Source organism: Coturnix japonica, chromosome Z (assembly GCF_054131305.1).
Source record: "Coturnix japonica strain WE chromosome Z, WE-NBRP24, whole genome shotgun sequence".
Taxonomy (NCBI): domain Eukaryota; kingdom Metazoa; phylum Chordata; class Aves; order Galliformes; family Phasianidae; genus Coturnix; species Coturnix japonica.
In genome coordinates, this window is record NC_140702.1 from 42,406,905 (window position 1) to 42,432,664 (window position 25,760).

Genomic DNA, 25,760 nt, shown 5'->3' on the forward strand with positions numbered 1-25,760 from the left:
GCCCAGTTTGAATCTAAGCTGGCCACTGGGGTAAAACCAAACAAGAAAGGTACATCAGCTGTAAGAGGAGGACAAAGGGGGATCTCCATTCTTTACTGGACGAGGCTGGGAATGTGATTACAGACGATAAGGAAAAGGCAGAGGTTCTGAATGCCTTCTTTACGTCTGTTTTTAAAAGGTGTCTCGGACATTCCCAGGGCTCCCCACACTCTGACCTGGTAGTCTCGGCTGGGGAGCAGACTGAACCCCCTGTGATTCTTGAAGAAGCAGTCAGGGAATTACTACTCCAACTAGACTGCCACAAGTCCATGCGTCCGGATAAGATTCACCTGAGAGTGCTGAAGGAACTGGCGGAGGTGATCACTGAGCTGCTTTCCATTATCTTTCAGCGCTCTCTGCTAACGGGTGAGGTCCCAGAAGACTGGAGGCTTGCCAACGCGACTCCCATTTACAAGAAAGGTTGTAAGGAGGATCCAGGGAACTACAGGCCTGTCAGCCTGACCTCGGTGCCAGGGAAGGTAATGGAACGAATTGTCTTGAGGGAGATCACAAGGCAGGTGTGGGATGACCAGGAGATCAAACCTAGTCAGCATGGGTTCATGAAGGGCAGGTCCTGCTTGACCAATCTGATCTCCTTCTACGATCCTGTGACCTGTCTAATAGATGAAGGAAAGGCTGTTGATGTGGTCTACTTAGACCTCAGCAAAGCCTTTGACACTGTCTCCCATGCTGTTCTCCTACAAAAGCTGGCAGCCCGGTTGGATGAGTACACTCTTGGCTGTGTAAGGAGCTGGCTGGAGGTCTGGGCCCAGAGAGTGGTGGTAAATGGAGTTAAATCCAGTTGGAGACCAGTCATGAGTGGTGTTCCCCAGGGGTCAGTTCTGGGACCTGTCCTATTCAACATCTTTATTGATGACTTGGCTGAGGGCATTGAGTGCACCCTCAGTAAGTTCGCAAGTGCACCCTCAGTAAGATGACACCAAATTGGCAGGGAGTGTCGATCTGCCTGAGGGTAGAGAGGCCCTGCAGAGGGATCTGGATAGGCTGGAGAGCTGGGCCAAAGCCAACAGGATGATGTTCAACAAGACCAAATGCCGGGTTCTGCACTTTGGCCACAACAACCCCAGGCGGTACTATAGGCTTGGGGTGGAGTGGCTAGAGGATTGTGTTGAGGAAATAGACCTGGGGGTACTGATTGATGCTCGGCTGAACATGAGCCAACAGTATGCCCAGGTGGCCAAGAAGGCCAACGGCATCCTGGCTTGCATCAAAAACAGTGTTACTAGCAGGAACAGGGAGGTAATTGTCCCCCTGTACTCGGCATTGGTTTGGCCGCACCTTGAGTACTGTGTTCAGTTTTGGGCCCCTCACTGCAAGAAAGACAATGCGGCCCTGGAACGTGTTCAGAGGAGGGCTACAAAGCTGGTGAGGGGTCTGGAGCACAGGCGTTATGAGGAGCGGCTGAGGGAGCTAGGATTGTTCAGCCTGGAGAAGAGGAGGCTCAGGGGAGACCTTATAGCTCTCTATAACTTCCTGAAGGGGGGTTGTAGTGAGCTGGGGGATGGCCTCTTCTCTTGTGTAATCAGTGATAGAACTAGAGGGAATGGTTTTAAGCTGCGTCAGGGGAGATTCAGGCTGGACATTAGGAAGTATTACTTTTCGGAAAGAGTAGTCAGGCATTGGAATGCACGGCCCAGGGAGGTGGTGGAGTCACCGACCATGGGAGTGTTCAAGAAACGCTTGGATGTGGTGCTGATGAATATGATTTAGCCAGGAAGTATTGGTAATGGTTGGACTAGATGATCTTCTAGGTCTTTTCCAACCTTGATAATTCTGTGATTCTGTGATCCTGTAAAAAATAATCAAAACAGAATCTTCCAAAATACACTGGACCATTACTAATCTTCCTATATTCCTGCTTTTACAAGCATTTGTAACTGGCAGTGGTATGACAAATACCATGGCACACTGTGAAGAGTACACCATATATATGGAATCTGTTTCAGAACAGTAACCAGACACTCTAATCAGGAATTTACATCAAATTACTAATTTTATTTCCTTTTTTATGTCTCATAATTCTCAAACAGAAAAAAAAACAAAAAAACAAAAAAACAACACAAAACAAACAACAATATAGTTATGTAATTTGTTACAGCAATCCAGAATAAATGCACACTATTATAGAATCATAGAATGACTTGAGATGGAAGGGACCTTAAAGATCATCCACTTCCAACCCCTTGCCATGGGCAGGGAGGCCCCTCACCAGCTCAGGCTGCCCAGGCCCCGTCCAACAACCCATCCTTAAGCATCTCAAGGGGTGGGGCAAAACAGATTCTCTGGGAAGCCTTACCAGTGCCTCACCATCCTCTGAGTGGAAAATTTCCCCCTAATGTCTAATCCACTCATGAAAAGTGAAAAAGAAAAAAATCCTCATAAATTGTTAAAACAGGTTGTTGTGGACAAAAATAATTGCTGTAAACACTATTTTGCTATTGACATTCCGTAGTCTTTATGCAATAAGGAACCTGCTCAAAATTCTGATTTCATGACAGAAGCCACTGCGAAGATAAACACGATCAACTGCAAGAATTGCAAACGTGTCAAAACCTCATGTTCAGTAAATGCATTACAGCTGTCATGCTAAACAGTCTTGCTGACAATTATGCTTACAATAGGGTTTCTATATGACAATCGGGTAGACACATACACCAATATGCAGAACAGTAGTTCAAATTCTTCATGAAAAAGGTGTGTCCAGAAGGTGTGTACTGATAGTCCTCTGGCTTCTGTTGCCAAGTATGCTAGAAAGAAATGGAGAATTGTCCCTGGTGATTCAAGGTGGTTCAAGAGGCATCTAAATGAAGTGCTACAAGATACAGTTTAGTAGCTTGTGGTAGTAATGGTGATAGGAGGTTGGTTGGACTAGATGATCTTGTAGGTCCTTTCCAACTTTGTGATTCTATGATTCTACAATTCTACAAATATGTTGATAAAAACATTAAAGCAGAATATAAGAGTGAATTTCATCTTAATTCTGTTGTAGAAAATGCTTTTTGAGCATGATTTTACCTGTTATAAAGATATTTATCAGAAGTTCTAGTTTTGGTTAAAGCAGGATGTCATGACTAAGAAGGGAAAGCAAAACTAAGAGCACTGCAAAAGTTTAGAAGATATTTGCTCATGACTGATTCTCTATGTGACAAGACTTTAGGGAGGTAACTTATTATATAATGTTGATAATAAGAAAACATGCAGTAGATTGTAAGTGTAACTTTGGTACTTCATGTGTAAAGGTCAGCTATTTTAAACATCATTTTTGGGTGTTAATCTTGCAATCCAAAACCACTCAGCAAGCAAGAATGCAACTATCAGAAAAACAAGGCAAAAATTATGTCAAGTTGTATCGTGTGCTGCATGAAGAACATAGAAAAGCCTGCTTGAAACCAAACAACGGGATAGAAGACAAAATAATATATAAATTTTCTTATCTGTTTTACATTTGGGAAAGCTGTATAAAGAGTGCATCTAAGAGAGTTTCAAGACCTCAGAGAAATCCTGTGGCAAGATCTATGAGAATATCAAGCCCTACATGCAGATTTGCATGCGAGCAGGAAGAAAACTGGGGAAGTAAAAGGTGTTTAAGAGGCTCTAGTTCACAGCTCAAAGGAAAATAGTAGTAGGATGCAGCTCTAACATCTAGTTTACATTCCTGTGTTTCTCCATTCACCATTATTTAAGTTGTTTTCCTGTCTTGCTGTCAAAAGTGCCTCCCCCTCCTAACACCGAAAAGGACAATATACAGAAGGCTTTCCTGTTCATGAGGCAGGCAAACAAAAATTTTAAATTGAGGGGAAATTCTTAAATATTGTATCAGTTTAAGTTTAAGAAAAGAAGAATATATCTGCCTCTATTTGACATTTAAATTTATGTACTGTACTCCTTTTCCATTACATTGCTTTTATTATTTTCTTCCTTGAGGGTAGCTCTAATCCACTTCCTCTCTGTCACTTTCAACTTTCATTGGTACTTATATCATTTTCTAAATAGTGCATATCAACTCTGTCTCCTTGTTGCAGGACATAGCACTCAAAGAACTGTCCAGCTGGCCTAAAACTGATAGAGTGAGGTTTTTCTGCAGATGAATATTTTGTCCCATTCCCTCCAAAACCAAATAATCAGTTCAAATGGAAAACTGACTTTCCCTGCTACGTAAGTTGTTGTTTGCCTCTCTGTTCTCCTTATCAAACACAAACACACATGCAAATCTTTGAATCCTGACCTTTCAAGAATAATTTTAAATTGACAAATTGCTAAAATATCTATAGAATACAGAGCAATTTCTCTCAATAGGAAACTTACTTCTATCTGGCATAGAAGCCAGTGAAACAGCTATATTAAAGTCTTATTACTCCATTATTAATACATACTTTATTACCTACTTATTTTAGTGTTATTCAGAATAATTTGTCTATATTTCAGCAATCTTGTCTGCAAGTAAAAGAATTTAAGAGCTTTTTGCTGTCTTTGGTTAACTCTTAAATTTTGTTTCAAAATAGCTAGGCACCTTTGTGTTCAAAGACAACTTTATCTTTAGAAGAAAAAATAATAAATTTATTTCATCTGCTTCCTCACAAAATCCACTCAGACTATATCAACAGTTTGGGATTTCTGCTGCCCAATAATGTCTGATAAGAATGCTTTCATTATATCTTCTTATTAGGGGAGAAATACTGCCTGAGAAATTACGTGCCAACTGAAAAAAAGATTTTTTTAACCCCTGACAGTATCAGCCCATCCTATCAGGTCTCTTCAGCTCTTCATAGCACTTCTCAATCACTAACATTTCTGTTAACAATACAGTCTTTCAATTAATAGTGTTAATTAATGTTCTTTTCTTACTGATAAAAAGGGACCTTAAAAATAGAGACCATTTCATTTTGAGCACATTGAACAAATCTGTTCCTTCTGTTAGCCTTCTTTTTCCTCAGGCTGGTGAAGTATAACCACCTTAAGTTGATCACAGTCATTCCACTGCCTTCACGCCATTAAGGCTTTGTCCTGAAGCTGACAGTGAATTTAAGACTCTATTACTCTTAATAATATAACCAGGACTTCATTTCTTCCTCTCTATATTAGACTGCGTGCAGCATTTAATTACCTATAAGTATCTTCTCTTCCTTCTCAGATAAATTATTGTCACAGGTTACTCTTACTATTTTATTTTACTGGCCATTTCCCTGAGGTAGCCCACAACCAGGCAGAGCCCCGTAACTTTATACAACTGTATGGTTTCCCTTCTAGGTCAGGCTATATCAGCTTTTAAAATAAAGTGATAGCTCGTCATTGATTAATATCCTTTCACTGCAATGAAAACGAATTCTGCAGTAAATATAACTACCACAAAGTACACATTTTGTTAGGTAATAGATGTTAACACACATAACATGTAACTCTTTGTGTTCTATAGAAGGAATCCACTATGAATACAAACACAAATGGATCTTGAGAAGAACAGGTGGAAAGATGTGTACAATGAAAAGAAATTTATTTTCTTTAAAATGAACTCTTATATGTACAGTATTCCTATCTATCTATACTCCTGAACAGTTACAGGACAATGCTGTAACAGGATAATATTCAGAAGATATCACCTTATCATTAATCTATTTAATCATATCTGATCTATTTCCAGCTGATTTTCATTTACATATTATAGCATCCAACTTTGCAACATAAAAAATATATATGGAGCCTTATTCTTGAAGGATGGTGGTTTTGAAATGCTTTCATGTTATGCTATTAACTATCTTCAGAAAATAACAAGAAAATCAGATATCCTGGGTAAATCAAATTGCAGAAAAAAAGAACATGTCAAATCCTTAAAAATCATCTCAGAAACTCAAAAATCTGAACAGATATTTAAACTTCTTTCAAATAATCTGTTAATCTTGAAATAAAGCCAAAATAAATAACTTGTAGCAAAATATAAATATACTGCACCACTGCATTCATACAAGTGAAAAATGGAAAATGTTTCCCTTTTGCAATTTCACTGGAGATGAACCACTTGCAGAAATAGCTTCAAAAATGTTTTTCATACCCCATGTACAGAATTCAGCTGCAGTAAGATCTCCCAGGAGTAGATATATTCTCATAGAATCACACTTGTTTTTATTATATCTGTTACTGCAGAATAATCTCTACTATTCCCTTGCATACTGTATTTACCCAAGCTCACTTCTTTGTATTTAAGAGAACTCGGTTCAAAATACAGACATTAAATTTTTGTACAATTCAAATAAATATACAACAGCAATGCATCCTATTTTATTATACTGGCCCACAACATCAGAGGCAGATGTGGTACAACATCAGAGGTTGAACCTTCCCACCAATATTCCATTGCATGTTGCTGCTATGTGACAGACTGCAGCAGAGAGGCACTGTGACATAATGACATCTGATGTGGAAATTCATCTGAAGCAAAGGGGTTCCAGTGAGTTCTTTCATGTAGAAAAAAATGGCACCCACTGGTATCCATCAACACTTGCTGAACATTTATGGAGACTAAACAGTGAGTGTTGCCTTTCAGCAGTGGTGACAGCAACATGAAAGATATCCCAATTCCAGATGGCTAGGCACAGCTGTCACACCATAAAATAAAGAGCATCTCAATCAGCTCATCCATGAGAACTTGCAGATTATAACTAGGGAACAGTGTACGGAGTTGAATATTGACTTCAGCACATTAGAATTGAAGGTATCAATGTTGGAATATTGCTGAGATTGTGCTGAGTGAGTTCCATGAATGCTCACAGAGGAACAGAAAGAACATCATGTGCAAGTTTCTCAGGTTCAGGACGTACTGATCCAATAAGAGGCTGAAAGTGGCAGTTTCCTGGATCACATCAGTATGAGTGATGAGACACTGTGTCACTGATGTGAGCTGAAGTCAAACTAGTAGTCAACAAAACATCAGCTTGTGAATTCACCACTGAAGAAGTTCAAGAGAAAGCCAACAGTAGGTAAAGTGATGTGGACTCTCTTTGGGAATAGGAAAGGGGTGATCTTCTGGTATTTTCTGGAACACAGACAAACCATCAGCTCTGCCAGTTAGTCATGACACTGCCTGAGCTGAAGACTCAAACTTCCAGAGTCAGGCCAGAGAATAAGACAGCCTTCCTCTTGCAATATGATAACATCAGGCTCCATACCAGTTTGAAGTCCATGGAGTACACTGCCAGTGTTGGCTGGAACGTCCCAACATGCCTGCCGTATAGTCCAGATTTGGCACTTTTTGAATTCCATCTGTCTCGGTTGATGAAAGATGAACTGAGTGGGTAACATTTTCATAGCTAAAATACCATTACAGAAACTGTGAAACAGTGAGTCACGTCCATTGGGGCAGATTGTTACCAGCAAAACATGAAGTCTCTTTTTTAGGCTGGCAAAAATGCATAGCTAATAGTGGTAACTATGTTGAAAAATAAGCGTTCACTCAAACATGTAGATTTTTTCAACATATTCAATGAATTTTTGATACTTAGAAATCTGATCATTTCTTTGTGAGCAGAAATTTTAATTGCTGCTCTATGTCAACCAGTTATACTGCAGAAACAGGAAGGTGAAAAATAGCCATACCTCTTTCCTCTGCATCAAATGAAATAAGGTAGTTTTCTAAGCTGCAGAAGTTAATACTCACTGAGGCAAGAAAGCTAAGGTAGAAACAAGTGACACCTGCATGATGGTTTTCTGCAATGTCACAATTTTCTAATAGGAAATAAAATAATAACTGCACACCGCAATGTGGAGGGAGTTCTGGTAGTTTTCTGCTTGTTTTCCCAACTACTAAGAACCCTGCGCAACAGGAGAAAAGCCTGTCTGATTAGCTTTAAGATATTTGCCCATTCAAACAGTACTTTGCAATATCATATTACTCCGTACCCTTATCACAATCCATAGTCCCCTTCAGAGGCTTCAAAAATCTTATAAAATCAAGGAAGTTCAATCAAATACTTGGAAATGTGCCGTTTCTTTATTTTTTTTATTCAATCTGGTTTGCACCCACATACCACCAGGTTAGATCCATACCATTTACAAGAAAACAGGGAACACAAGAACTGTATGCTGCAGAGATATAAATGGATGAATAATAACACTTCCATTAGATACAGTTTGGTGGGTTTAATTTCTCAACTTCATATTCAGAAGCTAAAATACAAGGCAACTTTAAGGCTCCTTTCTTTTCCTTATATTGTCTGGGAAGGAGACCAACTTGTACACCTAATGTACCTCTTTCTTTTGTTAACTTTGTCACTGAGGAGTCACTTGAGCTTTTTCAGAAACAGAATTCAACACTGGAACAGAATAAGTAATTTCCTTCTAAAAAGAACAGAGAAAGAGTTGAAATTCAAAACTGATTACAAATTATACTGCTGTTTTTGTTTTTCATTTGGTATTTTACTTAAAACTTCCTAAAATTCCACATGTCTGCCCGGCAAGACATGGTTGTGAACAGTGAGCACAAAAACTAAGTGCACAGAATATCTTAACTAAGCTCTTTTTTGTTTGTTTGTTTGTTTGTTTTCTGCATTTTTTTCTCTGTTTTAGTTTAAAAAATAGAAATCACAGAATTAAAAGCAATTTTTAAGGAATTCTGATATGAGTTAACAATGACAAAACTTAATTTCACATGTAGTCACAAACAAGCTGAAGAATTAAGCAGGCAGCTCCCATGAATGCAAGGTGTACATACAGCAAGTCAGTGGGATTAAACATGCAAATGTCAACTTTAACTGCATAATCTTGAAGAGGTCTTTATAACTCAGTATTAAACATAGGTATTTTGAGAAATAAATTTTAATATCCCCTTCTCATATACAATATGTCCCTATTTTTTTGTTGGACAGGCTAAAGCCTTGAAGACATTAAAAGACAATCAAAGAGATGGAAATTTAGATCTCATTTAATTGAAATTCCTTCACTCTGTATGTGACACGATTGGACAAAAAGTGTTCTAAGGTTGCTTTCATAAGTTATAAAACATTTTAGCTCCCACATTAATCCCAAGATGTCTTTGCCAAAAAAATGTGAAAACAAAATACAACAGCAGCTATGCCAGTAGTTTTATTTGTATCAACACAAAAGTCAGATATTCATATCAGCTGCAATCTTAAAATCACTATTACATGATGAAACAATTTTGGATCATATAAGTTCTTGATTAACAACATAATTACCTATGTTTCTTTGCTAGACAGCTTAACAAACTACTTCAGTCGATCAGATGCTCACAGAGACTCTGCAAACTACGAAATTTCTTTAGCTTCTGATCTCTGCTTCAGAACATGCTCTGTCACAGTTGAAATCCAATAAGGATTTTGCAGGAGCACAACAAAGTTCTACAAACACTTCTATAAAAAGCCCAATGAACACTTTATACAAGGGCTGCTCCAAAAGTTGTGCCTACTATTTTATTGCCTTGGCCTATGACATCAGATGCAGCTGTTGGTGCTGTGGCAGTAGAGTTTGAACCTTCCCACAAATATTCTGTTATACACTGTTGCCACGTGGCTGGTGGTATCAGAGGAACAGTCTGTCACAATGGCATCTGAAATAGAAGCATGCCTGAAAGCAAAGGGGAGGACTTGAATTCCTCCATGAAGAAATAAAGTCCCCTACTGACATTCATCAATGCTTGCTGAGAATTTATGGAGACCAAACAGTGGATGTGAGCACAGTGAGGCAGTGGGTGCTCCGTTTCAGCAGTGGCAATAGTGACAGTAGATTACCTCCACCAGAGATTATGAATGTTACGAGCGCAGCACACCAGCTCCTGTTCATTGCTGGTGAAAATGAAGAGCTACTGGTGGTGACTATATTGAAAAATAGTCTTTAGCAGCCACAGACCAACCATGAAGCTTTGCACAGAACTATCTAAATCAAATTAGTGTTTAGAATGGAAACAGTCTGCTTCAGATTGGTATAAGAAATACATACGTTTTCAAAAATACGGCAATATACTTCCATCAAAATCTAATACAGGCAGCATTTAATTCCAAATCAGTAACACAAAGTGCTTACATAAGGGTTTCAACCATTTTTTTTTAAATACACCTGTTTACCTCCTAGTATAGACGCATTCCTGATGAAGTGCCAAGTTATATCAAGAATAGATTCATATTGAGAGAAATATTCCTTTTAAAACAAAGCTGTCACACCCTTTGCCATGTGGTTTCTTTCCTTCATCTCATATAACATTTCAAACTATTTTTATGAGATCTTGGGTTGTCTTCTGTATTCTCATGTCTGATGAGGTCTGATGTCATTTAGATGTGAACTGAGAGTTATAATGTATTCTTGATAATAGACCTGCTTAAAATGGATGTAGTAAACAAGAACTGCACTTCAGTACCCATACTTCATTATGAGAACAAAAGCAATAGCATACATTTTTCACTAAGAATTTTCTTTGGATTAGTAGACATTTCCTTTGAAAATGTTCAACTATAACTTTAACTCTTTCCTGAAACTGCCTTTTAGTAACAACTCTAAATACTTTGTGCAGCACCTAGTCATTAATACATCTAGTACCATTTTATCTAAGGCCATTTTCCCACAATCAAGGCACAGCCATTTTTATACCATCTATCTGAAATGATAACTACATCACTTTTTGGCTTTCTGTCGCCTGATTAGGTCTATCAGTGAAGGGAAGAGCAGAAATGACTGCCTGTTACACATATTATGCTGGGTTTTTTTTGCTCTTGGTGGCTAAGAAGCATTTAATTTCCCTGTTTTCTGTATTCATATCCTTTTCAGAATAATAATAATAATAATAATAATAATAATAATAATAATAATAATAATAATAATAATAAAAAAAAGTTTAACAAGGTCTTCATTATGTGCCAGCTCACTGTCTTGCAGATTCCTTAGTTTTGATAATAAGATTCAGTTCAGTCTTATAACAGAAGTTAAAGTTAAAGGCAGATTAATTCTATGCTCAGCCTCAATGAAAACGCTGATCATCAAATAAGAAATCCTGTCTACATTACAACCTTCCTATAGTGACAGTCACTGTTTGCCCAGGAAAGATGTTTTAAATCTGATATTGAAGATGTCTATGTTAAAACCACTACACTTTTCTTTAACTGTCCCAAATCAGGAAAATTGAATAAGCCAAACAATAAAAAGATCAAGAAGTTCCCTTGTCTTTGATGAAAAAAAAAGAAAAAAAACCCAAAAAAACAAAAAAACAAACAAAAAACAAAAAACTTACACAGTAGTTTTGAATAGTAGTATGCTCATTTACTTGAAAATGCAAAACATCATAACAATGTTATGACACTGTTTCCAAAATTATCAAAGAAAGATTACCAGATGCAGAGAACAGAAGCATTTTTCTAATAAAGATGTTAATGCAGCACAAGTTAACAGAAAACTGTATTATTTTCTGAAGGTATGAAACTTCCATTTGTTATATTGCTTATGTTTGCCTACTCCAAATTACGGACATCATTTAGAGCATTATTCATATACTGTTAGACCCAGTGAGACATCTGTCTAGCCTCTGCCTGCTTGTCCTGTGGGTGAATGAAGGCAAATAACATTCAAAGGTAAAAGAGATTTATTTTTAAGACTTCTAACTTTAGCATTCACCATATACAAATATAGTTGTGTATGTGCAGGACTGTACTAACAGCTTTCCATCGTCAGACACTACAGAATAAGAGCACATTTTGTTAGCAAATGAGAATGCTTAGGCAATAGGGCAGTAAACTACAACATGAAAACATGGAATCTAAAAAGTGAACACAGAACTCATTTGCTCCTGAAATGAACTTCAGTCTGAACCTAAATACTGACAGAAATGTTACAAGGAAAGGCAAAAGTTCTGAACCATCTGGCAAATGCTTTTTCACCTTTTTCACCTTCATGACAAGGATTCAGTGAGGGTTGGTTAGCATCATGCTTAAGTTACCCCTTAAGAGTTTCTCCAAAATGTATTTGCAGACAAGTAACAAAATATAATGTTGACCAATACCTGAGAAACAAGAGCTGATTCTGGTTCCTAAAGAACTGATTCTGGTTACCTAAAGGGTGGGTTCAGGATCTTTTCAGTTGTGCCCAGTGTCAAGACAATTGGAGCTGATTCTGGTTCCTTTTGATTTCCTCATTACATAAATAAATAAAATAAAGTATGCAGTCAAACAAGACTACTTTTTGGCTCTTAACAGTTACACAGTAGTGGCTCTTGTCTGCTCAGTGGAATAACACGACTGTCAGACTAGCAGAAGTCATTGTTATGATCTGACTTCCTCTGTATGTTTATTACAAATAATGCAATACCTTTTATTTTGGTCCTTCCTTTTTTTCCTTCAATTTTTAGAAAGTATCACTGCATGCCAAACAATACAAATGATCTGTTTCTCCCACAGTTCATTACATGATGCACGCTTTATATATGCAACTGCTTAAAATATTTGTTATTAACACAGAGAGATATTTATTTATTAAGATCTACCTAATATATTTCCCCAAACATACTAAACTGTCTCTATTCTCTCCATTTCTTCCTCTCTTTTCTTTGCATGCATATATCCAAAAATTACAGTGACTGCACATTTCTCCTAACAGGCACACAAAACACATACCTTCAAGGCTAAGAAGGGTTTAAACAGTTCAACTAAATTTGCTAGGGACATGGCTAAGATACACATGGCATTATTCCCCAGCTCTTCTAAAGGACATGTTACAAAGTGGTTATGTTTCTTAATAAAATAGAAATGTCTTGATTGTAGCTGGGACACAATTGTATGCTTGAGGTACAAAGCACCTCATGGTATACAATAAGAAGATTATAGAATCACAGAATCAGAAAACCATAGATTTAGTTGGCAAAGATCCTTAAGATTACCAAACCACGTACCAAGGGACAATCACTTCCCTAGTTCCATTGGCCACACTGTTTCTCACACACACCAGGCTGCCATCAAGCTTCTTGGTCCCCTGGGCCCACTGCAAGCATATGATCAGAAAAGATGCACCAGTGTATTTGAGCTGCTATGTGAGGATGTACAATATGGGAACAAAGTGTACTTGGTTTACTATGTCCAGCTAATGATGTCATGTTCGATTTGCAATACATCATCTCGTTACCAGACTTTATCATGTTTGATCATCTTTTGGAATACAGGTAAAGCATGTATGGTGCCTTAGAAGACAGTAGAGAATAAATGTCTTGAAATACTGATTGCAGAGAAAGGGCATCAAATGGACACCCAGGCTCCTCATTTTTTGCTTTTTTCTTGTTAAGCAGAGTTTAAAGAAAAGATGTAATTTCTAATCAGGAGTTTCAAAGCTCCTAATATAAGCATCCAATAATCATAGAGAATTCCTCAATCTCCGGAGCAGCTAGAAACAACAGTTTACATATTCCAGAGCTTCTGTGAAGTCCTAGCACTTCAGTTTGTGCACAGCGTAAAGTTTAAAGCAGGAACAGAACTTCACTTGAATTTACATCATGTTTTTATGAAAAGAAATAATTTTCAGGGACACAAGTTTGGAACATAATAATGGTAATTGGATGTAGTTGATTAAAAGTTATACCTCCACATTCTTGAAGGAAATGTTCTTCAACCAATTCTCCCATCACTCACGATGAGTATTTCATGTCATACCTAGCTATACAATTGCTATATCAATAAAATTTTACTGGAAATACTCACGAATAGGATAATGTTTTTTCTAATTCCAGGAAATTTGTTCTAACGCTCTGAAATATGAATGAGATAGAATTTTAAACCAGATAGACATAATAGAAGGTTTTCTTTTCAACCTGAGGGGGAAAAAGCTATTAAAGAAGATTTGGTTATTAGAGTAACATAAAAAAGCAGCAAAGTACATCTTCAGAGACTTAATATGATGTTGTATAATCAGACCAGGGCTAATATGCTCTTATCTCCTGTATTTACCTCTTGGTCTGTTGTAGCTATTGCTTGATCTCCATTTGGATCTTACAGCTCCCTCGTTCACCTTAAGTTTTCACGTGTCCAGATGTAAACACGACCGTAGTATCCAAACGTAACACAGGTTTGTGAATAATTTGACTTTGATGCAAAAAGAGGAAGTAGGTCTTACTTTCCCTGACATATGCACATATTCATATGCAGCCTTTTAAAATGTACAAAGATGCTGACGTCCTAAATTTCTGTTCAGCTGCAGATACAGAGATCTGTAACCTTGACAGATGTAATCTCACCTTGAGAGTGTTAACAACAGACATTTCTAGTGCAGTGTCTTTCTCTTGCTAAATTTTAAACCCTTCTCCCTAAAGAAGGCTGAAGCCTTGTGAAAGAAAGGCCATTAAAATTGCTTTAAATGACAAATACTTTCCTCCATACTCTGAATTTTCAGGAACGGAACTTTAATTTTGCATGAAATTTTCCTAAAAATATTTGGCATAAGTCAGATGCCTTATGTGCAAAAAAGCTAGCCTTCTCTTCACCAAAACTGTAAGTACTGAACAGCTTTGCAGAAAAGGCAACTTAGCAGAAGTTCTGGTCCTGGTAGAAAACAAGCTAATGATAAAACGCTAAAATGTCCTTTTGGTAAAGATGGTATATGATATCCTGGGCAGCATTAGGCAAAGTGTTGCCAACAGTGATCCTCCACTGCTAAAGCCACACCTGGAATGCTGTGCCCAGTTCTTGACTTCCCAGTACAGGAGAGAGAAAACTACTGGAAAGACTCCAGGAAAGGCCCACAGATACGATGAGGGAACTGAAGCACTTCTACTGTGAGGAAAGGCAGAGAAAGCTGGGATTGTTCAGCCTTACGAAGAGAATACTCTGGGGTCTGCACATGTCAGCATGTACTAACAACTAAAGTGAAGTGTGAAGAAGATGACAGCAAGCTCCTTTCAGAGGTGCCCAGTGACAGGTCAAGAGATAAACAACACAAGCTGAAACACAGGATTTTCCATCTGAAGATCAGGTACTTCTTTACCACGCAGTTGATGGAGCCCTAGCACACGTTGCCCAGAGATGCTATGAGTCTCTTCCTTGCAGACCTACAGACATTGCTTTGACATTGTTCTTGGTAAATTGCTCTGGGTGTTCCTTCTTGAGCAGAGGTTGGACCAGGTGACTGCCAGAGGTCCCTGCCAACATCAACCACTCTGCGATTCTGTGATTATAATCAGAATGAGACACTAAGTCTTACAATTTAAAATGACAGAACTTCAGTGATATTACAGTCGATGATGAAGGCCTTCAGCTGTGAATACAGCCAACAATCTATTATTTCTACCACAAAGTTAAAAGACAATTCCAATCACAAAAGTAACACAAGTCATCTGAAGTATTTCACAAAAGGGAGAAATTTCTTCAAGTCTACTCAAATTTAATAATACCAGCACTCAACCATACCTTTTTTTGTAATTGTGGTCATAACACTACCAAAATACAAGAAAAAGCACACTGCAAATATTATTTTGATAGTTACAAATAACTGTCAAGATGATTTAACATGAAACATGTAGAATCATGTTCTTATTTCAATAATGGCAGTCTAATTGAACCATACAAATTTAACACTTGTATTCTAGTAATTTGTCTTCATCTCTCCCTCTATTTATTTATTTATTTATTTTTGACCTACAGTTTCAACTAAAATGCTCCTAGACTGAAGCAGATTGATCTCCTAAATACAAAATGCTCTTTTTTTTTTTTTTTTAACTTCTCTTAAATCTACTAATTAAATATAAGTTTACCTTTTCAGCAGCTTTAAACAGCTTACTTTCAGACTTCGTTCATAATAAGAAAAAATTGTAGTCTTCTCTGGACAACGGGATGCAGACACAGTGCATTCAAATTCAGTAGATAAAAAGATAAAATTGGATTCTGAATACGCAATTTACTTTTATGTCATTATATGTCCAATCCTAACAGTTGGAATCAATGATCTTGACAGTCTTCTCCAACCTAAATGATTCTATGATACTACAACATATATTTTCGAAGGGGGCTTTCATCTCCATATGATGTATTTGCTAATGTACAAAATAGCTCCACTTCATCCCCTCACATACTATATACATATCGTGCATGAATAAACAGGGAAGCATGTATGAGCTACACAGCTTAAATAATAAAATAGAATAAGATGTAACAAATATCAAGCACATAAAGTCTAGGAGTAAAGAGACGCGCATGAAAACTCAATCTTTCAACTTCTCTATGCAACTTCCACTGCTTAAAGATAGTAAGCCCATTCATTATCACGTGTGAAAATGTTTGCATGCATCCATGAAGGCCATACATGAAGTCTTACGCAGAGCTAAAAGTTTTGTCTTCCACAATAACTATTATGTCACAATGCAAGTAAAAAGTCAGTTTAGATTCTTTTGTTGGAGTATCCACCCTAATCCCTTCAACAGGATTGCAACAGGAAATCAAAAGCAAAAAATCACTATGAGGACCACTCTAAGAATTTGAGAGTTGGTGGTAGTCCATACTTCAGAAAAAGATGAGGAAACTGAAATGCAGTACAAACACAGGTCATCTCCAGCAATCTAGCATCAAATTACAACTTGAAAATAGAGTTTGAACCTATAATTGTTAATATATCTAATGTTATGCTAGTTAAGAGACCACACTTGGTCTAGTTCATGAAATCCTTATAAAACAGTAAAACAACATCACCTAATTTAAAGACCATGTTTACCTCTCCTTCAAAAAAATTTTAAAAAATTAGTAACTATGCTCCTTTTTAGCATCATGAGGTTTATCAATATTGTTCAAGACCTAAATTTGTGGTCATGAGTAGAACATAATATACACAAGCCACAGTACATCAGTACGTTAGAAATATTAATTTATCATCCTAATTTAATCTAAGATTTAGGTTAGTACTATGAGATGTTATAGAATCAGAGCCATTCTGAGTATCTTCTCTGTGATATATGCTCATGCCTCTGGGAGCTTAGTAAAGAGTAACTTTAATCCCCGCTTCATCTTCTAACTTGCATTACAAGTGCTAGTAAAATAACAGGAGGTTCACTGAGCTGATTATGTTTTTGGCCGTATGAAATGCCCATGAGGACAACTGATTTTATTCACACCATCACTGTGTAAATTTGAGACTGGAGGCAGTGCCAGATTCTGCTATTTCAAGAGTAACACTATCTCAGTACCTAAAATGAAATTAATGCAGCTAAGCATCCAACATAAAGGCCAAAGGAAACTTAGCTGCCTTTTTGTTCCAGCTCTCAGACCTCTGCACTGCATTTCACTTACTCTACACTTTTTCAAAACTAAGCCTGAATACTTCATATTTGCATATTGAAAATAAAATAAGTATGGAGCTATTTTAATTCCCTACAAAGAGGAGTGGCTTGCAAGAAAGAAGAAGGCAAGCAGGTGCACAGCTCCAGGGTAAGCAAGGACAGAGCCGAGTGCCAGCAGAGCTGAGCTCAACCTCAGACCTAGGAACAGAGGTGGTGGCAGGGATAAGGATGGCAGATGAGGTTGCCATTGCAGAATGACAGCTATTATGGCGCTAGTGACTCTACCAAAAACAGGTAACAGATCTTGTTAGAAATTGCTTTCCATGTGCCAGCCTCTGCACTCCTAAGGTACATCAGAGCTACCACTGCACCTTGTAGCTTTTTGCCAGCACCTCTTCCCATGCAAGTTGCAATCCACTTCGGAATGCATGCCTGCAGGTGTGTATTGATATCACACCTCACCACCCACTGCCACTGCAGTGAATCATCTCCTCTGCAGAGGTCCAGGAGGGATTTAACAGACAGCAGAGATCCAGCATTAAAGTTTTAGTATCAAGAAATTAGGGGCTTTACTCAGGATCACTGAGCTACCTTATGGCCATATAGATACTACAGATGTTCAGGGGAGGGGCACAGCAAAAAAATCAGAAACGTCCCATTCATCCACAGCCCAAAGTTATACAGAGAATAACCATTACTACAAGTGAACATATATGGTACTTGTTTTCTATTCCTTCAGCAATGCTTTGTTTTCTCAAGAGAGTTAAATTTAGGTAATGTCCCAAATACATGGAGACCATCATGCTTACTGCAAACATGCTATCACTTACCTAAAATGCATTTTAAAACTTTAAGAACAAAACCAAATGGGAATGATTTAGGAAAGCCATGTTCACTCTTGCTTTTCTTTAAGGCACATACGAAGCTGAAAGTGAGTTCATTTACTGTCTCCAGAGGACTGAAAGGGGCTATTTTATTATTACTATTATTATTATTTATTTACTTACTTTTGGCTGCAATAGGCGGAATAAAAACTGGGCAATAACTGCTAACAAATCAATGACTAAGAAAAGAAAACTACCTGTAGAGCATGCTAGAGAATGTAAACTACATCCAGAAGAAATGCGGTGACACGTCCCAATCCTGCACAGCGCTCTCACAACGAAGTACCCACTTGAGAAAAGCAGACAGAGGGAACTCCCAGCGCTGCTCTATGTTTTATAGAGCGCTTCCTCCCCGAGGGAGGATTAAAGCCTCCCTTCTGACACTCGGCGGACTTTGCAGTATCCTAACTTTGGCAAAGGCGACCCTCACTTCCAGCAGGCTGCACAACCAGCTTTGTGCCGGCTCCCGCGGACCTCCGCCCGGAAAACACAGCTGTGGGGCTGTCTGTCACTCTCCCCGCAAGGCACGGACTGCGAGAGCCCGAAGGCGCTACCTGCAGCCTCAGGAAGAGACGAACCGCCTCAGACCCACGAGCCGCGACCTCGCCCGGACAGCGCTCCCCGGCTGGAGACCGGAGCATCCCGGCGGCCGCAGGTGCGGAGTCTCCGCCGCCCACAGGCACGGAAGCCCCAGCCCAGCGCTGCCGCCCCGCAGTGAGCCCTCTTACCTGCGCTGCAGCGGCGAGGAGCCCCAGGGCTAGGGCGAGTAGGGGGGCGGCTGTTCCCCGGCGCTGCCCCGCCGCCGCGGCCATCCTCCTCCCGGGGCAGCCCGCTCCACCGCTCCGCGCCTGCCTCGCTGCCGACCCTCAACGCCTCTGCGAGCGGTGCGGGGTGCGCGGCGCCTCCGGGCCCCGCAGGGCAGGGAGGTGCGCAGGGGCGCGGCCCTCCGCTGCCGGGCGGCGGGGAGGGAGGCGGGGAGCCGCCGCTGCCGCCGGTCCGCCCCCGCCCGCCGCCTCCCCCGAAGCTCCTCCGGGGCACGGATGGAAGGGGTACAGCAGGCTGCCACGGGGCGAGCGAGCAGGGACGGGGCGTCCCGGTGGGAGTATGGGGTGTGCGGAGGGATGGATGGGGCTCGCAGGAGGGCACGGGGCATGCACGCGCGATCGGTCTTCAGGATGGGACACCGAAAGTTGGTGCAGGCAGTCAGGGACGGGGCACGCAGGTAGGAGTGGGGAAAGCAGACAGAGATGGGGAAAGCAGGAACAGGGCACGGTAGCAGGGTTGGGGTGTGTTGCCGAGTAGAGGGCAGCAGGTTCAGTGAGTCGTGCAGTCACAAGATCTGTATATCCGGGAATAGTCCTCCACCTGCCACGCACACCAGTCTGCTCTCTTTGACATGCCTGCAAACTATGCTTACGAGCACCTCCAGGTGCAACATGCTGTAAGGGTGTTCTGGGACACTCACACTACCCAAGTCTCCCTGAGGGATCAAAAGCCCTCCACACAGCTTCACCTTCAGCTTCTGCTTGAAGATGTTGGCTGGTGCCTGCATTTCCACCATATGCCAAAAGAACAGTCAGAATACCAGCTGTGCCAATCAAATTAGAATATCAACCTGGCTGAATTTGTGTTGGCAGCTTGTCAGAGGTTTGCGGCAGCTCCTATAAGTCTCTCACAAAACCACAAGAAAATGTATTGTTATTACCCAAGTTTCTAAAGCTCCCGCCATGAGCCTATTTAAATGCTCCCATAGCGTCTGGGCACATGTATTTACATACTTGGATTATCCCTGGAAAATGCACACCTCATTGAAGAGCCAAATAAATCATATGGGAATCCTAAATAAAACTATATGTTGATGAAGCAGCATGTGCACGGACTAAAGACTGCCACATCTCTCTTCATTTTTTATGCATTATGTCAGCCATGGTTGAGAATGTGAAGGCATATTGGTTTTAATATCTAGATCTGAACGTGAAATCCTAACAGCTCCTTCACTTTTAGATTTATAGCCTACTTCATCTGATAACACTCTTCAATCTGTTATTTATACAACAAACAGAAGTGCTATGGGTAACATTTTAGAAATGCTCTTTCAAGTGTTGCTACATAAAGCACAGTAGCTTAACGTGAAAAATGCTTGCTTATTCAAGTACACCCAGGAATAATCTATGAATATGCATGATAGATGAACTTCTGAAATTTTTGTTTTCTTTCTAAAGACATATAGTTGGGCAAAGATGTAAACATTCAGTTCTTGTTTTTATTAGCATGTAATTACAGAGGTTAAGGCTCCTGTGTGGAGTGTGTGGCTCAGTGTGGCCTAAAATATGTTACAAATGCTGCATGATCCAAGAGTCACCATTTGGCTAAGCAAAACAGAACCTCTGATTTGTCAAGAGTTAGCTGCATACAAGTTTCATTTTGAATCATATGCTTATCTGAAAAGACTTTGGAAGATTTAAGATCTTTTAAAATCAGAGAAAAGTTTGAGACTTCCTGCACAGGAAGGGAACATACATAAGGAAACCTTGTAAGCAATGACTTCTTTTTCAGAAAAGTGAATGGGTTAACAACTCTGAAGTCATTTTTAGCACTACCCAGAAGAAAGCAAATAACATAGCAAGGGTAAGATTTTCTTCACATTTAGAATGCAGACAAGGTATGCTGTCAGAAAACATGACCTCCAAGCAAGCATAATGCATGGTAGGTTGAAGTTAAATTAATACTCTAAGGCTGTAGGCATTTACCTACATTGTTTTCAGAACTGTACAGCAAGCTTGGCCAGTCTGCTCCTCTGCGCTACAGTATTTTCCCATGGTTCTTGCTCCTTCCGCATCAGTTCTAGGGGCCCAGGTTTTCCAATAGCTCAGGGCCTACAAGGTGGACATATTCGGTTAAGACTGTCACTTAAATGCTTGCATGAATAGAATTTGCATTAGTGAGCAGCAGCTTGTGCTGTGAGTACACATTCATTTCTGTAAATGTAGACAGTTGTTCTCTTGCTTGGATAGGTGGAGAGTTGTGGCTGTTAAGTCCCCAGGTGTTCCACAGAATAGGCAAGCTCTTCTTTCCCAAATGTCTTCTGTTGGTCAGTGTAGACAGTGAAGAGCCCTAGCACTTCTCAAAGAATATAGATAACACATTGATAAAACTTGCACTTTTCTTCCACTGCTTGCCACTGATACATTCAGCAATTTTCAGCTTGATTTCCAGTTTCCATTCTTTACCTGACATGATTTCAGATACAGCATGGATGATGTACATTGTATGAAGCAGTAGAAACTGGATCACACCTGTTGGTACCTGAGCTGACAATCACTTAGAGCAGCTATTCTTCTCGTTGTCATCCTTCTTGGAGACACTGAGCCAGCAAACACTTGATTACATCACAGATGGTCTTTCAGTCTTCAAAGTAAGACTCCTTATGAGTAATAGAACACAGTACATTAGTAAATGAAATGTAATAATCAGCAGGGAAAGAGAATGAGTATGTACACACACATATTTAAACACTAGATGATTTTGTATGAAAAGCTAAATGACATTTGTACAGTAGTAGCAATTTATCTATGATTTTATCTTCCCGTATTCAGATCTACAGTTAGTTGGAAGCAGTTCAGAAGTGGAGAAGCCAGACTGAATTGCAGAATCTAACAAATTGGACAAAGCGTTTAAGTGTTTCGAATACTTGATCTCTGGATTTTGGCTTGTTTAACACTGAGACTCAGTAAGTGACAGCATTTGTTTTTCATAGTTTATAAAAATTATACCACAAACTGTTAAGACATTAAACAAATTAGTGTGAATTTGTTGGGTTTATTTGTTTGTTTGTTTTGGTGATTTATTTTTTTTCTGTGCTTTGTATGTACACATGTTTCATGGAAGAAAGCCTGTTCTTTATATAAGAGTTCCCAGCAGAGGCTGCATCTAAAACACTTAACATTCCAAAGTATAATAACGCATATAAACTCTGTTGGGTGAGGCCTTCTGGGTGAGGCTTAGCTAGCTATATGAGATCTAGGATTAATAACTATAAAAAGTTGTTGAAACTGTCATAGAGTGTTTAAAGACTTTCCTGAATCACTCACCATACACTGTTCCCTGTGGATACACAGGAGATACTTAAAATATTAAGATACGTAGCATTCATGGAAGTGGCAGACAGATGCAGAAGTTATTTCCTACTCCCTTAGCACCTCATCTGCTGCTTACAGGTCTACATACTTGCAATGCAATCAGGAAACAGTCACACATAATGCGTGGAATTTAGTTTCAGACCACATTTTGTAGGACAACAATGTTTCAAGGACCTATCTGTTTTTTTGTTGTTGTTTTTTTCAGACATTTCCTTTATCCAAATAAGGAAGCCCCAGTCGTGGAAATCAACAGTGCTGCCAAAACATATGGTCATGTCTACAACAGAGGTGCATCAATTTAGGGCAGTTCCAGAACAGTCTCTACTAGCTGTTCTCCATCATCATTCAAGGAAAAAGGATGACAATAGCCCAAAAAATGCAACTCCCTTGGATAATGAATATAGCCATGTTAGACAATACATAAACCCAAACTGGTCAACAGAAACCAGAAGGTCTCAAAGTTACTAGCTGTTATCCTTTTATATAGGGCTGGGTAAATCCATCCCAGAAATGCTGCAGTATTTCAGGGAAGGAAGCCTCTCCCACATTTGTTTATCTGTTATCTGTTAGGCTGAACCTTCTTCTTCATCCTGGACCTAAAATCATTTTCTTCCTCTGACTTGGTAGTGCACTGAGTCACCCAGAAAAGTGACTGTGAGAAAAAAACAGTGGTCAGCATTTGGGGATGCCATGGAAGAAGCTGTGGAAGAACAGATATATTCACCTCGTTGTTGATCTGTAAATGACCATTTGTAATACAGACTTTGGTACCCACAGCATGGTTTACTCCATTACAAAGTGGCAGGGGAAATGCTCTGTTGATACAAGAATTGTCGGGCAGTTACACATTCCAGATCCAGAAACCATTTTCTGCTGCAATAGAATGGCACTCTCTAACTTGGCTCATGTAGTTGTTTGCATATTTTGGTGCTTTTTTCCTCCCTTCTTAAAACATTGTGTTGGCATAGAAGCAAGGCATTTTTTATTATTTTTGTGTATTTAGATCATACCTGGAAAAGTCTTTCCTGAAGTTTGGTATTAGTTCCAAAGCAAATAATGGCAATTCCTACATTCTGTCACAACGTTTTAGCAATATGGCTTTTGGGTTTTATTATTTCTTTTTAATCTTATCTCGTAAGTAAAACAAGAAGTCAAGTTTGCCTCCTAAGCAACTTTTCAGTACTACGAGCTTTTGCTTGTTGCGTTCTCACTCTCAGTGAGATTAACTGCAGTTTTAATCGGAATACACTGTTACCCTCTGAAGTGAATTGTCAACCCCAAATTTCTTCTGCTGTACCAAATATAACAGTGGCTTCTGCTGACCACCTTTTTTCACTCCATTTTAGAGCAGAACCCACTGTTTTATAACATACAGTCAACCCCAGATTTCTTCTGCTGTACCAAATATAACAGTGGCTTCTGCTGACCACCTTTTTTCACTCCATTTTAGAGCAGAACCCACTGTTTTATAACATACAGTCTTACAGGCAGATTTATGACAACAAACAATGAAAATACAGGAAAAAATCACCCAAGAAACTTAAATTCTAAAGCCATGCTTAAAAGAAAAAGAAAACAGCATTAATAGAAAAATAATAATAAATTCTTTTCAAATGCTGGTAAACTGCCATAGGACTATGTTTCTGAAATTTTAGTTCAGTATCTATCCTTTTACCTGAGAGCAAATATGTTTCCTAAATCTCGCACCACTTCGAACACATAGGTATCCAGGCCGAAAATATTTCTGAGTCAATTTCATGCAGTTGTTGGTGTACGCGTTTACTGCATCATCCTGTAATACTTTAAAGCTGGCAGCTTGATTAACTCTGAATTTAAAAATCAATTCTAATTTTTTTTTTAATTTTATTTTTTTTTTTTTAAGATTGGAAGGTAAAAGTTACCATTGTGGGCATGTTAACTTATGGTGTAAAACAGACAAATAGTTCAATGATTTGAACTATTATGAACTACAGCCTCACTGTAAATTTTCTGTTCCTTTGTATGCATTTATTTTCTGCGCTCAAGCCATGCTATATATATGCTTTGGCAAACTTATGGAGACCTGATTCCCTGAATCTTCCCTTAATCATTTATTCAGCTCTTTTCAGAACCCTCAGTGATTTAGTATCCTGCATGAATTACAACTCAAATAAATAATCAGCAATAGTTACATCCTTGCTGGATACACTAGTAATACATGTCCTTCACTACTTGTTATTTTTAATTTCTTATGCATCTGAAGGAATAAAATCCTTTGTCCTCTTTACTGTTGGGTCATGATATCAACTTCAACCAGCTAATCTTCTTCAGAGTACCTGCTTCCAAAAGCATCTCCTATCCAATAATACGCTTCTTTGGAGTTACACTCCCTTTAACAAAATATACACTGCCCTTTTCTTCCTACCTAACCTAAAAAAGTACAGATTATTCTTGATTACTCAGAATTATTACAATCTATTATTAAATAAATTAGATCAGTTTTATCTCTAGTGTTTGAGGATGATATATACATTTTTATTGACTGATCTTTTTCTCTTCATGTTATTCTAATTTTGTGTAAATAAAACAGCAGCAGTTTTGGAAGGACTGCCACTTTCATTATATCTGCCTTCCTTCTTTTCAAAAGGTAGATTATTATTCCACAAAAGCAAAACTAGTCAACTTATTCCTTGTCTTCTCCCTATAACCATAATCTGGCTTCATTTGTTTATAGGATAGTAAGATTTTCTTAGGAGGATAACTTGATCTTTTCCCTTTTTACACTCCTCAAAAATTGCAGAAGTTATGTAGATGCTCTAAGGTATTCTGTGAGCCATTGTGTTTTGACAGTTATTGAAAAACAGAATGATTTAGTGAGATAAAACGTCCAGATTCAGCAAGTTTTTTAAATTTTATTTCAGCTTGCTTTCTTTCAGTTCTGAACTCATATTCATACATCAGAATGAAGTATTGGGGAACCAGATAACCCACAATTTCTCAAGTTAAAATTCTGTATAAATAATCCATGTTTTTAAAAATTGGACCCATGAGAACCATTTTTCAGCCCAAATATTATTTCCTGCCAGAACACTTTGACAGATTCTTTTATGGAATTACATTTGATCTGCAGTTCTTTGAAAGCAGAATTGGACCCAAAATCTTTGACCAGTCAGTTGTCTGCATGGAAGGCAGGCAACAGTTCTGTGGAAATATTGCAAGCACAGAATGTCTTCTTTTTAACCTAGCATATACAGTGCATGTGAAGTAAAAACATTTACATTCACCTGTGGCATGCACAGATAACCAAATTACTTCTCTTCCTAGAAGTGATGAGAGAATGGCCAGTGTGCTCATAGGTGCAAAGCATCCTGAAAAGTTCACACAGTCTTCACCAGACTCATAGCACCAAAAAAACACATCAGATCATGGCATTAAAGTGCAGTGGTAAAATAAAATAGAAGC

The 25,760-nt window shown here is 38.9% G+C and overlaps 1 protein-coding gene across 3 annotated transcripts in view; it reads right to left on the bottom strand.

Moving 5' to 3' along the window:
* ADAMTSL1 (ADAMTS like 1) overlaps nt 1-19,159 on the bottom strand; it is a 379,149-nt gene extending 359,990 nt beyond the window's left edge. For 2 of the 3 annotated variants that reach the window (XM_085529433.1, XM_015849102.3), the window contains exon 1: nt 18,909-19,136. In XM_085529433.1, coding sequence (XP_085385559.1) covers nt 18,909-18,992 — 84 coding nt within the window. In that variant the 5' untranslated portion in view covers nt 18,993-19,136. Of the gene's footprint in view, nt 1-18,908 lie in introns of all 3 variants that reach the window. The other variant, XM_015849101.3, reaches the window with a different exon arrangement.
* Nucleotides 19,160-25,760: the final 6,601 nt, after the last annotated feature.